Source organism: Mixophyes fleayi, chromosome 10, assembly GCF_038048845.1.
Source record: "Mixophyes fleayi isolate aMixFle1 chromosome 10, aMixFle1.hap1, whole genome shotgun sequence".
Classification (NCBI taxonomy): domain Eukaryota; kingdom Metazoa; phylum Chordata; class Amphibia; order Anura; family Limnodynastidae; genus Mixophyes; species Mixophyes fleayi.
The window spans coordinates 14,808,607-14,827,517 of NC_134411.1; the positions used below are offsets into that span (position 1 = coordinate 14,808,607).

General features: G+C 42.2%; 1 protein-coding gene across 1 annotated transcript; it reads left to right on the forward strand.

Annotated features, from left to right (window-relative positions):
• The first annotated feature begins 4,829 nt into the window (after window positions 1-4,829).
• FADS1 (fatty acid desaturase 1) lies at window positions 4,830-17,328 on the forward strand. Its single transcript, XM_075187981.1, has 12 exons — window positions 4,830-5,614; window positions 7,793-7,903; window positions 7,991-8,188; window positions 9,271-9,372; window positions 11,137-11,265; window positions 12,834-12,894; window positions 12,985-13,061; window positions 13,737-13,834; window positions 14,656-14,752; window positions 15,353-15,432; window positions 15,509-15,634; window positions 15,901-17,328. Exons 1-12 carry the CDS (start codon window positions 5,441-5,443, stop codon window positions 15,950-15,952), a joined length of 1,305 nt encoding a protein of 434 aa, XP_075044082.1. The 5' UTR covers window positions 4,830-5,440; the 3' UTR covers window positions 15,953-17,328.
• Window positions 17,329-18,911: the final 1,583 nt, after the last annotated feature.

An 18,911-nucleotide genomic window follows, 5' to 3' on the forward strand; every position in this document is an offset into this window, starting at 1 on the left:
CTTTAAAAAGGGTGCACTTGTTTACATTGAATTTCCACCTGCATTTATGAAGACATGTTAAATCATAGCATAGATATAAGATCATATATATATATATATATATATATATATATATATATATATATATACATATATTATATATAGACAATTAGAAAAATTACATTGGGATAAAGTTTTGATGTGCTTTCCAATGTACGCCTTTTCCAATGCCTGCGCTCAATATTCTGATTATCCATTTACAGTAATTTGTACTGAATTTAAAAAAAAAAATCTTTTTGTGTTTTGTTTGTCCAGTTCACTAATGGAGAAGTACAACCAAGAGTTTCTGTATACACACAAATATCATCATCATCATTTATTTATATAGGGCCACTAATTACGCAGCGCTGCGCAGAGAACTCATTCACATCAGTCCCTGCCCCATTGGAGCTTACAGTCTAAATTCCCTAACGTCCACACAGAGAGACAGAGACTAGGGTCAATTTAGATAGCAGCCAAATAACCTAACAGTATGTTTTTGGGGTGTGGGAGGAAACCAGAGCACCCGGAGGAAACCCATGCAAACACAGGGAGAACATACAAACTCCACACAGATAAGGCCATGGTCAGGAATCGAACTCATGACCCCAGTGCTGTGAGGCACAAGTGCTAACCACTATGTCACTGTGCTGTCCTAGATATGGGTGATCTCGCAATTTTTGTGGTATTAAATTATATATAAATATATATATAATATATAATGAATTAAAGTTGTGCTGTCCTTAAATGGCTGTTTATATCCTAAAGCAGCACTTGCTATTTATTCCAACATGCTTGGTGTAGGAGTCTGTGTCTGAAGGTTACATTTACTTCATGAACCTGGGGCATGATTTAACACAGTAAGATAAGCTTGTTTTTGTACATCATGTCTATTCACATAGGCTGTTCGGGGCACTACTCACCTGATCCTTCCTAAAGTACCAGCCCCGTGCTTATCAAACAGGAATTCTGAGTTCATCCGACAAACAGGCTGATGTATGTGCAGCAAATAAGGCTTCAGATTAGATATTAGGCATTATCTGGCCTTTATTATCATTATATACCTACTGAGGGCAGATAACAGACCTTCATGTCATCTTTGTTTGTACAACGGTGAAATATCACACACTTGTCCCACTTACAACATATGCAGTTGTGGGAGGCTTGCCATGTATAACAAACTATACAGTTTTCAATACTCATTAAATATGTAATGTGTTATGTTTAAAAATGCCAATAACTGAATTGAATCTAGAGATAAATACAAGCCAGGGTCCTATACATATATTATAGTTTCACTGGAAGTAATCAGCTGTGTACTGTCATCAAGAACTTTCATGCTAGACTAATGAGCTGTAATTCTACATAACACTCAATATTTACCACCGTAATAACTGAGGTGTGATAAAAGGGTTTAATCTATAGTCTCTTAAACAATCATTACATTCAGCTTATGTGCTTAGATTCCAGTGGAATGGCTACAATATAGGAGTGATTTGATGTTCCTTTTACCAATCGTAGTTATACTTTGTAGTCCTATTACTAGAGTCCGCTGTAGGTGTGTTGTTTTTTTTTTTTTTACATTTTTCAAGAAAATGGATACATTCACTTGGTGAACCTAGGCAGTCGCTTGGGTGCCAAGGGGCACCTAAAATACTGTTACTCATTCAGTGTTTTTAATATCCCCATGGCATCCCACCTCTGCGTGCCAGCAGTTGGCATGGTGGAGCAGCGGCTTCTTACTAGTGAGGCTCCCGGCGACTGCTCCTCCATGTTGTTAGTGGGCTGGGAGTGTGGTCCTTGGTTATGATGTCTTAACCTTGTACCCCCAGTCTGTCAGAGGATGCCGCTTCCTGCTGTATAAGAGAAGTTGGGGGCGGGGTAAGAGGGTGGCCTGGTTAGCCTATGAGGAGGGGAGGCGTCCAAGGAGGTGGGGTTGCGCTTAGGGTACCTCCGCCAGCCATGTCATTATGTGACTTATAAGGTGTACTCTCACACCTCCCAGCATTTCAAAGAACCAAAGAGGGCCACAGAAATAACAAACTAAACCTATAATACAAGTTTACAGGTAGTAATAAAATATACTAATGTTTAGTTAAAAAATTCCAATAACTTGAGATAATTGACGTGTTGGGGGCAATACAATTGTGCGCAGAGTCATGCCGGAGGCTCACATGATGAGGCTCCCTGAGATGTTACAGTACTAAGACATTACGTACCGTAATACCTGGGCACATCACGCAAGGCTTTAATAGGACTTTGTGCACAATTGATTTCTCCCCTGTAAGTGATTTTGCTGTCTAGTTAAGGATAGACTATCGTTCGCTGTTACCTGTCATGTTCTTAAAAGGTAGCTAAAAGAGACTGGCTGCTTTTACACGCACATAGTGTACGTCGCACTATTTAAAATACAATTTTATTCAAAAGTGCTAGTTTCCCTATCCAAATCCATGGCTACATTTAGTTTTATAAATGAATATTTAATGCAAATTACATTTAGAAAATATTTTTTTTTTTTTAAGTATAAATAATTTTATAACAACAAGGATAGTTTTATTGTAGCTGTACGGTTTAGTTTTACTGTGGGTATATATTGGTGCAAATTAAGAGTCTATTGAATTGGGCAGCACTTGCCAGGCTTTGTAAATAGTCAGTGGGACTGTTCTAGACCTTATTTTCTGTAAGAAATTAGAGGGTTGAAAAATAATCCCAATTTGGGGGTTCACTCAGCTGTAATTATATGATGTGAACATAATATGACAAATCTGTCATGAGGTAGTTGAAATAGGGCAATATATTGCAGAATTTGTGTAAATAAACAAATATTCTGCAAACAATTTCAAATTCACCAGCAGGGTTCTGGATTGTATAGTGTATGAAGTGTATAGGTTAATTGTTCAGCAGCCTCTGTATGCACCCATAACTCTACACATTTCTAAATGACTCCTTATATTTATAGTATTTATCAGAACACTAAAGCTGGGTACACACTACAGAAAATTATTGCTTTCTGTAACGATTGAAAGTACCCACCAGCATGCAGATTTATGTGCACACTTACACGATTTACCTTTTAGATCTGTGAATTCCATCTCTCATAACGATCTGCGGGATAGATTGTGAATTCTATGGAGATCCGCCTACACTGCTGGTGGTGAGTACATACACGCTGCCACATTTGCACGACATCGTTCCATCGTTGATCATGATTTTTAGGAAGTTTATAAAACCAAATCAAATGATAGGATGTGCTTTGGCGCGCTAAGACATGGTCGTGGGAGAGTGCATGGTAATGCAATATTATTATTATTATCCTTTATTTGTTAGGCGCCACAAGAGTTCCCCAGCGCCGTACACAGCACAAACAGTAGACTATACAGGTTAAGACATTACTGAACAATAAACAATAAATACCAAAACTTCAGAAACTCCAGGCAGGCTAATGTCTGTAAAGACGGAGCAGAAGAACAGGTATGGACACAGGAGGGAATCAAATGAGCTTACATACTAAGGGAGGGTGAACAAGACTCAAGCACAAAGGGAGCCAGTTGACGTATAAGGGAGAGAACAGGGGCAGGGAGGACAGGTTAGGTGGAAAATTGGTAGGCTTTAAGGAACAGGTGGGTTTTGAGTGCCCGTTTGAAGGAGCTTAGATTAGGAGAGAGACGGGTGGAGCGGGGGAGGTCGTACCAGTGAAGGGGGGCTGCACAGGAGAAGTCCTGGATTCTGGAGTGGGAAGAGGTGACCAGGGTGGAGAGGCGGCGGTCATTGCCCGAGCGCAGGGAGCGGGCAGGGGTGTGAATGGAGAGGAGGTTAGAGATATAGGGGGCAGTGGACTGGGAAAGAGCCTTGTATGTGGTGGTCAGGAGTTTGAAAAGGATTCTGTAGGGGAAGGGGAGCCAGCGAAGGGCAAGGCAGAGAGGAGAGGCAGAGGAGGAGCGGCGAGAGAGGAAGATGAGACTAGCCGCCGCATTGAGAATAGAGCGGAGGGGGGCAAGGTGGGAGAGTGGGAGGTCGGTAATATCTGACCAAACAGTCATTTATCGTGTGCTCAGCATGATTATTGGATGAAAAACCTGTATTGTGTACCCAGCTTAAAGGGAACATTTCCAACGCAGTTTAGAAAATAAATGCAGATATCTACTAGGGACATCTTTTCCTTTGCACCAAATGTGATATATGCCACCAGCTGTATTGTGAAACCAGTGTGTGAGCAAGTGACCACCAGGCACCATGGTAACTCGCAGTATCAGTATATATACGTCAGAGTATATATATATATATATATATATATATATATATATATATATATTATTAATATTAATATTACCTGGCAGTCCTGTTACTAACACCCCTTACATACAGAACTACGTCACCGGTGCTCTCCTGATTTTGTGGAACTAAAGTCCAAGCCTATGAACATGCAGTCTGATGACTTCACTTATATGACATGTGCTGCTCAATACAAAATAAGCAGTTACTCTGTATTAGGCCATGTCACCAGCCGTATACTGCACAGTTTCAGCTCCCATTACAGGGCTCATCAGCGCCGCCTTCCGGCCACTTCGGGTGAATGAATGAGAAGTCGTCATTGTCTGATTAAATAAAGCTGCCCTATACAGATTGGATGTAACGGGCTTTCTTGGCGTGAGCGGGCTCTATACAATATAGAGAACACGCCGTGGATTGGCTGTTATGTCACTCTGCTGGTCGCCGTCCCGCCAATCAGTGGGAACGGGCGGATGCTAAGAAAGCCGGACACTTGACTGGTCAAGAGAGCGGCAGATAAGCCAAGGGGGCGTGTCCTGCAGCCGCAGTCCAGGAGCCTCTGGTGCTGAAGCTCAGAGCGTTGCTGCCGGGCGGAGGGACAGGAGCGCTGCGCACAGAGGTTGCGGGCAGGGCATAGAGCGCTGCGGGCAGGGCATTGAGCGCTGCGGGCAGGGCATTGAGGCTGCGGGAAGCGCATAGAGCGCGGTGCAGACAGGGCATAGAGCGCTGCGGGCAGGGCATTGAGGCTGCCTGAAGCGCATAGAGCGCTGGGCAGACAGAGGTGTTACGGGAATTAAAGGGATGGGCAATACATAGAAGTGACAGGTAGGTGTGCATGCATAAGGACACTGGGGATGGTATGTTATGAATAGAGGGGCTGCTAGGGGTAGACAGAGGGGCAGGATTGGGCATATGACATGTACAGAATATTCAGCACTGTATGTTAGATGTGACTAGTGCACACCTATGAGCAGTGTATACAGTGTCCAGTATATATAGTGTATGTTGTGCTACAGATCAAGTATGTATAGGCAGTGTACAGAGAACCTATAGTCTATACTGGCAGTATATTATACAGTGCAACTCTGTGTAACGTGTGTAGACAGCCACATAGCAAAGTACAATTACAGACAAGGTATACATAGCTCAAGCCATGGGTTCTGGAGGAGAACTTGCTCACTACACATGGGAGGAGGTCCAGAAGCGATGTACCCGCGAGGAGCGATGGCTGGTCATTAACCGTAAAGTGTACGACATCACAAGATTCTGCATGAAGCACCCTGGAGGGCCACGAGTCATCAGCCACTATGCGGGCCAAGATGCCACGGTGAGTGGAGTCACAGCCCTCAGTTCAGCCACCACGTATGGATAGTGCCATATAGCAAAAGGCAAAAGATCCAAGGTTTCCTAACTTGGGCTTATGTTCATGGGCCTAGTAGGATAGACTTATGAGCAGTCTGGCAGCCTCAGGTCTAGCATAAAGTTCTGGAGAACTTCAAAAGTGGTCCATCAGCTACCAAGCCCAGTGCCAGAGTTATAGGAAGCTTTCTTGTGGTTCTATGTAAAGGAGCATATGAGTTCTACCAACTAATAAACTAATTATTAGTCACATTTTCATATTTTGTTGGTGACTATTTTCTAAACAGTTTTATAAGCAATGATGTACTTGTTTGGCGTTGGTTCTGAAGCTGATTCCCACACTTAACCGAAGTCCTGTGATTTAAAAGTGATCACTAACTAAATGCAAATTGCCTTCTTTAAAACCACTATTTTGTAATGTTATCAAATATACATGTATACGTTTCTGGAGCTGAGAAGATATTGGAGATAAAGATGTGATCATGGGGGGAGATTTTACTTATGCATGCCAAACTTTCTGACACTAAGGGCTAGATTTACTAAACTGTGGAAAAAGTGGAGATGTTGCCCATAGCAACCAATCAGATTCTAGCTATCATTTTGTAGAATGTACTAAATAAATGACAGAGAGAATCTGATTGGTTGCTATAAGCAACATCTCCACTTTTTCAAACCTGCCTTTTAGTAAATCTAGCCCTAAGTCTATTGAAAGGTGGTGCAGTCAGTCTCTTTTAACTAGTAAATGCCTGATAACAGGGGACAATATGCACTCTGCTGCACAGCCAGTGAAAATTCAATGTGAAAAGTCCCAAATTCTATTGAAATGTATTAAGTTTCACATCTATGTTTGTGAATGTAAAAAATGCATATTATTACTTAATGAACTTTATATTATCGGTTTTGTAGCCGTCTACAACGAATTGATGCAGAGCAGTGTAATGATGTGAAGCAGGCAGGATTGTAACACTATGTTCATATCATAGACAAGTTCATGCAACTGATATAACACAGCAAAGTTCCATCTCATAAGTGGCTATATGCCATACATCTAATATATGTACTGCTTTAATATATGTGTGTGTGTGTGTATATATATATATATATGTATGTGTGTGTGTGTGTGTGTTTACTGCTTGCACCATATGCAGTCATTCATTTTACACCTATACGTGTATATTCCGTATACACAGAGCTTCCTATTCTGCACAGTGTCAGGTGTTAGCTGTTCTCTGTTCTCTGCACGGCTGTATATATCCATTCACAGGATTGGTCCAGGCTTGTGGTTCCACCATCTGTTCAGCCCACTCCCCCGCCACAAGCATCTCTCTCCTCCTCTTCATCCCCCAGAGGCGGGCTTCTGTTTTGAGATTTAGTACACAGCATCCGGCACAGATTAACCTCTTGCATGCCAGAGGAGGGGGTCTTCCCACAGCAATGGTTTCTAGGATAAGCTGTTGTGTCTGTGTGTGAATAATACAAAAGAGATGAGAATAAATACATATTTTATTTATTTTCTAGGGTCAGGTTTTGACATATTAAAAAAAATAACGGATTGGGATGATAGTTGTGTGAAATTTTATTTGCACTGCAAGTTTTTGTTCACTTTGTCTGCAGAAATGGGTTAAGAATGTATTTCACTACAGCTGGACAAGTGCTTTGTGTATGTGAATAAGGCTGGGTACACACTACAGATTTTTCACCCGATTATAAGGGCAATCAAACGCTAAACGACCGTTAGGTCCGATATCACTTTAGTATGTGCACTCCAATGATCACGTTTTATCGTTCCAAAGCACATCGTATCGTTTGATTTTATAAATGGACTAAAAATCTCTATAAACGATGGAACAATGTCAGTTAAATTCTGCAGTGTGTATGCACTAACGCCCAGCAGTGTAAGCTTATCTCTATGGAGTGTGCAGAGTTATATTGTACTATACCAGTGTTGGCTAACCTGTGACACTCCAGGTGTTGTGAAACTACAAGTCCCAGCATGCTTTGCCAATATACAGCAGCTTATTGTTGGAAGGGTATGCTGGGACTTGTAGTTTCACAACACCTGGAATGTCACAGGTTAGCCAACACTGTACTATACCAATGTGTGAGGTTTGTCATGTACACAACTGAAGTATATGTGTCTGTCTAGGATCCATACACTGCCTTTCACATTGATAAGGAGCTGGTGCAGAAGCATATGAAATGTCTACTGATTGGAGAACTGGCCCCCGGACAGCCTTGTATGGAACCCAGCAAGAATGTAAGGAGTCCCTGTGGTCCTACAGACGGTGTTTCCTTCCCTGTGACTCGTCTGCCCTGTTGCTGATGTTTCTCCACTCTCTCCCAGGCTGCTATGGTGGAAGATTTCCGTGCATTGCGCTCCACCGTGGAGCAGATGGGTCTCCTCAACCCCAATAAATTCTTCTTCTTTTGTGTCCTGCTACACATACTGCTGCTGGACGTACTGGCCTGGGTGAACCTGTATTATTTTGGTCCCTCTCTTATATCATTCCTGGTCACCGCTTTGCTTCTTGGCACTGTACAGGTAGGGGAAATGCCAGCAGGTGCTTACATCTGCGTTTTACGGCTTGTGTCTGTTTTCTGCAAATATCTCACCGCCGACCCTGCATGTTTCAAATATAAGTACTTTGTAATTTTGTGTAATATAGACATATGGATCAAACCACATCCTTCTGTACCAGTTTGATAGATGCCTCTTGTCACTATTCTGTGCTGCTGGGAGACCCTGCTCCTTTCATTATCAAGCTCTCAGTCTGTGGCTCCCCACTTAACTCTTGACACTGCTCCTGTCACCTGCAGAGACGGTCCTCCCACAATAACATCAGCACATGCAGCTCCTTAAGTAGCCTGTGCTGCTGTAAATTTTCTGGTGGTCTCATAGGCTGCAGTCTGTTTTATCCTCTCCCATGTCAAAAGTAAGGACATCCCAGGCGAACAAGAGCTGAATATTGCACAATAAAATGAAAATCCATAGAGTTCAAGTTTGTGTGTCCTTGGAACAAGTGAGATTAAAAGTATCAACTCACTATCTTCACTAGAGTAATTGAGTGTGTTTGTTTTAGTACAATTTGCTTATTGGTTCAGTGATTCTTCCGTTTTACTTACATTCCAGGTAGAAAACCTCAGATTATAAGAGGCAGTCAGTGAATATTGGCTGCATGATTTGTCCTATTACAAATTTGGGACACACCAAAGAGTAGCTGATCACTAACCAGACATAAATAGTAAATAGCATACTGCTTATGGAAATACCTGAAAACCGGGTCCTATAGACAGCAAATGTTTTATGTTTTTAATCTCTTGTTTTATTCACTCTCTGGATTATTTATATCTATATAACAGATGAATGTCTCTTATTCTGATACCAGCTGTTACATTCTGTGTCAGAATTTGTCCTATTGTTTGTACATCAGTCTCAATCTATCTGTATGTCCTGCACTTTAACTGTAATGTATAGGAAAGATTATACCACCCGGTGTGTAATTATAACTGTCCTCACATATGTTGTACTCTGAGGCGGTCTCACTATTCTATTTAATAAGAGCTTAGATTGGGGTGGTCTCTGGGGTCTTTCAAGCTGTCTGACTAAGTTCTTATCTGTCGCAGGCTCAGGCCGGATGGCTGCAACATGACTTTGGTCACTTATCGGTTTACAGCAAATCCAAATGGAATCACCTCGTACATAAATTTGTGATTGGACAGCTGAAGGTAAGAGCCAATATATTGTCACAGGGAAAGATTTGTCATCTCTTGTAATCTACATTAACAGTGAATCACCCTGCTACGCAGTGGGGGGTGTTGCCTGGATGATGCAAATCGCATTGTCACCCACCCTCCCTCCTCCCTCCCCTGTATTTGGACCTCCTCTCCGGGATCTCCCAGAAAAGTATTTAAGTATTATATTAACTATGACTTTATACTTTGGTAAGGATCACTATACCCGGATGTCATGCTGTGAAGATCATTATATTCTTATAATTAACAAGTGATTGTAATATATGTATATATTCCTGTGAGTAATAACTGTATAAATGGTGAGATCTGATGTCATCACTTTGAGTGTTTATTAGGAAAACTTGTGTATTATAAGGAATCAGTGACCCGTTGCTGTACAAGAACTAGTCTTGGAACTCCATGACCTGTATAAAAGCACTTAGCTTGTCACCTCACTTGGTTGTATGGTTACAGAGTGACTTACAGTATGGAGTACGTTATACCATATATATTCCTGTGAAGATCGTTATCTCTGTATATCTGTCTGTGATTAACACTGTCTGTATATATTCCTGTGAGGATTGTTATCTCTGTATATGTTTCTGTGAGGATCATTATCTATCTCTGTATATGTTTCTGTGAGGATCTCTGTCAATCTATTGTCCTTGCAGTAATGCCTTTCATTGTATATTGCTTCTGTGAGGATCACTGTCTTTTGTGTTCCTTCTTGGGTGCTCTATAGTCTTACTCGTGCCCACAATATGCCATCTGTCTTTAGGATGTAAGCTCTCATGAGCAGGGCCCTCTTTCCTTGTGTTCTCCTCCCCATACTTGCCAACTATCCCTGAATGTCAGGGAGACTCCATGAAATAGGGGTGATCTCCCTCACTCCCTGAAGAGTCCGGCATTCTCCCTGATGCTGAGCCAGTACAAGACGTGGTTGGCTTCACCATCTCTGGCATGATGACACAGTTCAGAAATTGTGTCCTATGTCCATGTATTGATGCCTATGGAGGTGGCCATTTTCATGGAGACCAAGATTTAATCAATGCCTGACAAGACAACATGACTTCAGTAATGGAGACAGAAATGTAAAAGACACTTCAGTCTCTAGAGATTCATTAGCTGCTTTTCTTTTAACGCATAGTTGCCTACTCTCCCGGAATGTCCGGGAGACTCCTGCATTTCTGGGAGACCTCCTGGGCTCTCGGGAGAGCAGGGCAACCTCCCAGTTCTCGCCCCGCAATAGATAAGTGGCACAAATATCGCGTCATCTTAGCCTCACCCCGTGCTATAATTGGCCAAAATTGTGACAGTCGTTTAGGGGGCGAGGCCAAAATGATGCGATTGGTCAAGACCCGCCCCTGCACGCCCACCTCCCGGGGGTCTCCCTGAAGCCAACGAGGAAAAGTTGGCAAGTATGCTCCTACTACTTTTGGACCACCCTCTGTGTACCTCTTAGCCTGCTTCCATACCCCTGTTTTCTTAAGCTCAGGCCCACTCACCCTGATCACTATGATCACACTCGCTGCCCCGTAAATAATTTGATTTGCTTTAACGTTTTATCTGTATGTTTGTTTATTCAGTATGTCTGGTCTTTGTATTTTAATCTTCATGTATCATGTAATGTGTACTGGATCCCTGCTTTTTGTATATGTCTTGTACAGCACCGCAGACCTCTTGTGGCGCCTTATAAATACAATATAATAATTCCTTTTGTTGTGTCCTCTTTCCCCATCTTCCTCTCTTTAAACCCAGGGTGCTCCAGCCAGTTGGTGGAATCACTTGCACTTCCAACATCATGCCAAACCCAACTGCTTCCGAAAAGACCCTGACATCAACATGCACCCACTCTTCTTTGCCCTGGGCAAGAAGCTATCAGTGGAGGTGAGTGCAAGTAGTAAGGTGGTGTTATTGAAAATGGAACTGGGCGAAATATCAGAAAAGTTCGGCCTCCTCAGAAAATCATTAATAACCTGATCAGCACACACTGCCTTATTTCTTTGAAAGTCCTTCACACCTTTCCATCACTGACTTACTGTTGATGAATGTTCCATCTGCCGTAAAATGTCTTGACAGACAAGCTAATTGTTGCAAGTTCTTAAATGAAAAGCAAGTAGCTCTGTCTTACAAAACACGGCAAAGCCACTCTGACGCTGCTTAAGTGATTTTTAGACTCCTGGAACCCGGAACTCAGAGAGAGAATTCTCCTGAAATCATCAGTGTTACACCTACATGCCTGTGTGTGCCGTTCAGCCTGTAGGAGGCCCACATGTCAAAGGAACAAGCTCCCTTGATCATTGGGCTGTGTGTACTGCACACCCTGTAATTATGTAAGAGACTGTTATCCTGGATTTTAAATTAGATGCTCTTATTTGTTTTAAGTGGCTATATAAATACACAGCCCTTGCTTTTGCCATGAAACCAGGCTATGGTGCCTTGGCCTTAGGATCTTTGCAGATCTTATACATTGTCAATGCAACCATGCAGTCACACCCTATATCAGTGTTGGCTAACCTGTGACACTCCAGGTGTTGTGAAACTACAAATCCCAGAATGTTTTGCCAATATATAGCAGCTTATTGCTGGAAGTGTATGCTGGGACTTGTAGTTTCACAACACCTGGAGTGTCACAGGTTAGCCAACACTGCCCCAAATGCTTCCTGGTTCATTTATTAAATCTGATGTGAAACCACTGCTCAGTTTGCGCAGTTGGATCACATCAGGGCTGACCACTGACACCTGCGGCCACGCCCATCTCCCGGCTGTATTTCCAGGCATTCCTGAATCTGATTGGTTAGACTTTGCTCCGGTCCTGTATCGGCATGTACTTTGTTTTGGGTTCACATACACAAAGCCAATTTGACGATTTTTCCACCAACATCTCTGTGTGTGTGTGTGGCTAGTATTAGCAAGATGGACAGACAAGAGCAAAACATATATTTATGATTATGAATGTAACAATCAGAAGAAAGGGATCTGTGCTTGGAAAATGCGATAAGTGTCAATTTTTAGCCATAGTTTAGTGGATGGTGGTTGCTAGTGGAGAGTTTGTCTTGTGTATAATTATGTATATTAGCCACTGCCCTCTACAATAGTCTTCATTAATGCAATAACCCTTCTGGCCGGGAATGTTGGTGCTATAATAAAGATTGGGAGAGCAATGCGTCAGTACATGACACGGGTAATGTCTGCAACCTACTGCTCTCTAGTTCATGTGCAAGCTTCTGCCCAATCTGTTTAGACCAGAAGAGGGCGCCATAAGAATGAGTAATAAACCTCAGAAAAAGTGAGTTTATCAGACCTAAACACATTTAGAAGCGCCAGTGTGACACCAGCCTACAAGGATTATTGGGAGTGATTACAGATCCTATGTCCAGATTACTTCAAGGAAGAGCATTGGGTTTGTGAGATTATCTCATAGTATTTTTCTCCTGTCTGTCCTTCCTCCACAGCTCGGGATAAAAAAGAAGAAGTATATGCCCTATAATCACCAGCACAAGTACTTCTTTCTGAGTGAGTACATGTCTCTGTACACCAAGAGAGGGGGAGAACATTGTTCACACCTTCACAGTATGACACTATCGTGCCCTCTTCTCTCCGTAGTTGGTCCTCCAGCGCTGCTTCCTCTCTATTTCCAGTGGTACATTTTCTACTTTGCTGTACAGCGCAAGCAGTGGGCGGTAAGTACCTTTTATATTATATAAATCACTCGGAGGATCGTTTACAAACCGCAGAAATGCTTCTTCATTTGTGCAGGAGCGGCTTCTGTACCGCCTAAACCCAGTCCTCAGGGCTCCCCAACAGTGCAGGTTTTCCGGATCACGTGATATAATTATACCACCTGTGGATGTTACAATGTGTCAGTCAGTAATGAATACACCTGTGCTCCAGCAAGGAGATATGGAAAACCTGCACTGTTGGGGAGCCCTGAGGACTGGGTTTGCGAAACCCTGGCCTAGCGCATTTCAAGGTGCTCACCCACTTACTGATCCCGTGTGTCCAATTAAAAGTATAGTGTTGAGCCCTTTTCTCAGGCACCTCCAAAAAAAGAAAGTCCTTATCAGGGAAGTAGAAGGCTGTGTCTCGTATTGCATGTGGATGCAAAATTACTCGCATTGACTTGCCTAACCCCCGTTCGGCATGGAGCGCTCCCAATCCACCTAATTCCATCCACCGGACAGTGTACACTGTTGCACCCCAGTAGATGAGATCATATGTCCCATAAATCCATGCATCTACCTGTAAAGTGGGTGCATTTGTGTGACCGTAGGGTGTAGCGGCAATAAAGAGAATTAGCGCTGCCTGTTTTCAAGGTTGTAAATGAGTCTTATTGGCGGTTTCATTCCTCTCCACAGGACTTGGTCTGGATGATTTCATTCTATGTGCGATTTTTCCTGTGTTACAGCCCGCTGATTGGGATTGGTGGCAGCATCAGCATGTTCATGATAGTCAGGTACGTATTTAAAACACATTGGAAACATTTGTTAGAGAGAGAATGAAACACCTGTGTCTTCTTGGACTCCCCGGTAATAATTGTGGCGTTATCAAGTTGTACATTGTTCTGCATTCTTTGTAGGCAAATGTATTTGTATAACTGCCGTGCATTTCTTTAGTATGTTCCCTGGAAGCTAAGCTGTGGATTTGCTTTTGTGGGAAGTGCTCCTACGTTCACTGGTCTGGCAGCGGTTCTCTTACATTGCAGACCAGTTATAGATTTGTTCAGTGTGTTTTATATGGTTGAAAAGTAGCTACGGAATATGTCTGCTCTTAGGTTTCAGAGCTGTTAGGGGTTTGTCTCTCTAGGCTCCTTTACAATAGACTAGATTGTAAGCTCTCAGGAGCAGGGACCTCTCTACCCTTTATTTCAAGATCTGCATTTTTTATGACTACCTTTTATGTTTACTCTTGTTAGATAAGTTATTCACAGCAACAGTGTGTTGCCCTGTTTTGAGTAGGCAATTTCAGACAGCAATCCGATTTTATGCATTAGAAGCTATTCTAGCAAGTTGTAGTGTCCAACATGGTTCTTTAAAAAAGCAAAAAAAAAAGGTTTGAGTTGTTACCCTTTAATGGATTTTGAGGGGTCGCTATTTTGTATGGTTCAATTCATAGTAGAAATAGTGTTCTCAGGTTCCAGAATAAGTAACTTGTTATATAGTGTTCTGAGGTTTTTTTTTTTACACAAACTCACTTGTTACTAAAGTACTTCCTCAAAGTTCTGCAATAGAATAGCAAAGCTAATGCGATTCTACTTGTTGTTTTATTGCATTTTAGATTCTTGGAGAGTAACTGGTTTGTGTGGGTGACACAGATGAATCACATTCCAATGAACATAGACTACGATCAGAACAATGAGTGGCTTTCTGCACAGGTGATCTGCTTCTCTTTTTTTTTTGTGTCATATTTACATTGGAGATCATTTAAGAAGCGCAAAAAGACCAAAGCTCAGTGCAATGTCTGCTTTGGTCCCATTAGGGGTGGATCTAGATTGTATTTTTAGGAGGGGGGTGTATGATTTAGGCCCCGCCCCCATTTTTTTTTTTTTAAAAAAAAAATTCTAACGGTGTGCTCCCTGCGGCTGCACACTATTTGCAGGTCAGTGTTGCTGTCATCAGTGTTGTAAACACAGTCAGAACGCCCGAGCAGGGTTCTGTCTGCCTGTCTGTGCTGACAGTGACACTGACATGCACGTAGTGTGCAGGTGCAGGGAGAATGCCCATTTGCTAGGGGGGAGGGGGAGGGTGCAATTTATCCCAGCCTTTATACACAGACCAGCATGATTTATACTGGTTAGTCACGTGTCCTATTAATATTCATGTACATGGACTCTGTAGTTTTGCCCATTTGAAATCTAGTAAGTTTCCATTCTTACAGGTTAGAAGTGAAGTAATTTGTAGTTCCTGAACCCTTCATGTCTCAGTACCCCTGGTATACTCTATCTCACACATGTCTTACCTTCTATCTCCCTCAGCTACAAGCCACTTGTAACGTGGACCAGTCTCTGTTTAACGACTGGTTCAGTGGACACCTCAATTTCCAGATTGAACATCAGTAAGTAAATTAAACCGGACTCAAACTGTTTTATCTTTCTCTCACACTACTTCACCATTGTCACCTCTACCTACAGTTTATTCCCCACCATGCCACGGCACAATTACTGGAAGGTCGCTCCTCTTGTCCGCTCACTCTGCAAGAAGTACAGCGTTGACTACCAGTCCAAACCACTGTTTACTGCCTTTGCCGATATAGTCCAGTAAGTAGGCTTCTGCCACCTTGGGCTGTCTCTCTCCCAAACTGTATATATTTCCTGCCATTCTCTAACTCTGAAATGGTCCTCTCCTCTGTCTATGTAACAGGAGTAATGTCATCGATAGTAGGAGCCCCCTTTTTGGAATACAGGCATGATAGACATAAATAGGTTATATCTCCTTCTCAATGCCTAGCTTGCACGGGGTCTACAGCTACGATTCTTTCCCATTGAACATTAATGTGTTCTAATTTCCATTTTACTTCCTGCAGCTCTCTCAAAGAGTCCGGTGAGCTATGGCTAGATGCCTACCTGCACAAGTAATGAGATCGCTCTGTGTGCCACGCTGCAGGATCTGCTGCTGAGGTCTGAGGAGCCTAACGAGACTGGGTCAGCTACTGCTGCAAAGACTGTACTTTGAACATTCGCTTAGTGTCTGGTCTGTGATGGGACAGACTGGCACCTCTTCACCCCGCAGAGCTGTAGATGAAATGTCGGCCCATCGAAACTATGAAAAATGATTCCATTGTACCCCCCAGATCTTTAAATACTCCACCAAAAATATTTCCAGAACTTTAAAATGTTGTACTGTACGGTTTTAGCTTGGCTATAGAAAGTAAGGAAGGAGCAATGTGTGTTATAATGCCATGTGATAATTAAAGTGGATCAAAGCACATAATCTCCCCATTAAGTGATAAACCAGAATACATTCCAAATTACATAATTCGGACAATATCAGCCCTTTGGCTGGTTACCATAATGATCCCTCTAAAGTTACATACCATAAATTCGAAGTATGAAATTAATTATGATAGTACAAACATTTTACTGAATGTTATCGTTCATATTTTATTTCCCCTTTAAACTGATACTTTGCAGGGGAAAAAAAATGATCATTTTACCCAGAAATGTGGAATAATATGGACAATGGACTGAAGTTTTGTGTTGCTCTCAGAAATGTATTGTATAAACAGGACTTTCCCATTTCCACTGGGGGCTAAAGCACCTTTTCTAACATGAAACTACATAATAAACAAGCAGGGCTTCGTTAGTACCATTCTGATGGAGTCGCGCTCCATCTTCAAACACAGATACTGGACACTGACTTGTCAATGTGCGTGCTGATACTATGACCCAGGGCCGTAACTAGGGCTGTGCGACAGGGGCGACCGCCCAGGGCGCAATGCTGAAGGGGGGCGCGATTTAGGAATATTTTGGGTTAATTTGGTTAAAATTGAGGGCTAGGGGGGCGGCATTTGTCTTTCTCGCCCAGGGCGCTAGAATTCTAAGTCACGGCTCTGCTATGACCAAGTCAACAGCTTGTTATTCCTATACACTGAAGCAGTGGTACTTAGAGAAGGAGCTGTGTACGTGACTAAACCCCTCCTTGACAGTAAGTGATCACCTTGAGCTGGACATTGTATTACAAGCAAGGAATCCTCCACAAATGCCTCTCTCCTTCAGAGCCTATACTCACTCCCGCCGACATCCTGAGGTTTCTAAGATGATGCTGCCAATATTTTTTGAGGTCCTTTTGGCGATTGGGCTGTTTTGTAGTTTTATACCAACTATTCATATTTATTCTTGCCAATAGACTAATTAAACTAATTTTAATGGTTTTGATTGTGTATGGGAATCAATCCATGGTTTGATTTCATTGCAACAATTAATAAAGTGATTTCTGACGGCTACCTTTGACAGATGGATGTATGTGTGAATTTTGTACAGGATTTGACTCACAATAACCAGTCAATAATTTACTTATATAAATTGGTGCTTTATTATTTTTATATATATATATGTGTTAACCCGTGCATGATACTCATGCATTCTAGTCAAATCAAGCTACTTAAGGTGTTAAAAAGGTTCTTGTCATGCATTTGGGCCATAGCCCAGGCCTCCTCAGGGGAAGAGCGTTACTTCCCGACGTAAGCGCCCTTTTTTAACGTGGTTTTGTCCACATGTCACCACCTCATCATTCTTCTCCATCGCCACATCTATCCAGATGTCTATCAAGACACAGGGATCTCTCTCAGCGATCCTGAGTATCACACTCCTCTCACTCTGTCAACCCCGCCAACCATCAACCACTCCCCCACTGTCACCCCCGGCAACCACCAACCACTCCCAACTGTCACTTCTCCTTCAAGAAATTATAAAGATTTTAAAAAAATATATATATAACACTTTTAACAATGAACAAATTAAATTAACAAATTAAAAACATCTTAGTATACCCAATTTCAGCCCTTTCTGAATTTTTTTCCCCACACACACTAAGAATTTAGTAGGTCAGTGTATAACTCCGCCCAGCAGGTGGCGCTGCAGCTTGATTTTATTTTTTCCACACACACGCCACTAGACATTTATATTATAGATTCTTCTTAGATAGGAATTGTTTGTATTCCTATAATAAAGCTTTCCATGTTGTTGTCTGCACTGCCTTAAGTCATCAAGTATCATTAAGTATCAGACAAAGCTAACATAATGGATTTACTGGATAGTTACAAGACTTTCTGTCCTGTCTGGTTTTATTATGAAGATATATTTCTAATCTCTGCAGAATAAGGAATCGTCACTTTACTACATGGATGGACTACAGGTGGCCCACCGACCCTGGTCTTGCAGGTTCCATTCTTATTAAAACGGGGAAGTCATTTTCTGCACAGTACAGGGAAGGTCACTGTGCTCTGCCACCTTCTTCTCTGCTGCCCTGTGAAGTCTGGAGGGTTACTCTTGCATCCCTCCCGCTACTTCAGGTTGCCCCACACGTCTTTACTACATTTGGATCATCTCTGTCAGAGACTAGGGGCAGACTTACTAAAAACTTCCAAAAATAAAGTTAGATTGGAAGTGTTGCCCATAGCCACCAGATTCTATCATTTATCTGATTGGTTGCCATTGGCAACACCTCCAGTTTCCCTTTGTAGAAGTTTTAGTAAATAGTGATTATGTAAAGTTAGTTAAATTCAGGAAATCTACTCCTAAGTGTCAGTGTGGTGGGATCCGAGAACTTTTACAATAGATACTATTGTGTCTCCATTACGCAACTGACCATAAAAACTGATTCCAGGACATTGGGTCTTGGGTCACAGGTTGTACCTCTGCTCTACAGTGCTAGGTAGGTAAACTATACCGCTTCCACTGTTGTGGCCTCTGGCTGCACAAGTTCCCATCTACATTACTATATTATGACTGATTTAAAATCTACAATTTGCTGACTAGGAACTTTAATGGGCTTATCTGTGGAATGAAGAGATTCATAGCCCTTGGCATTTGTTAC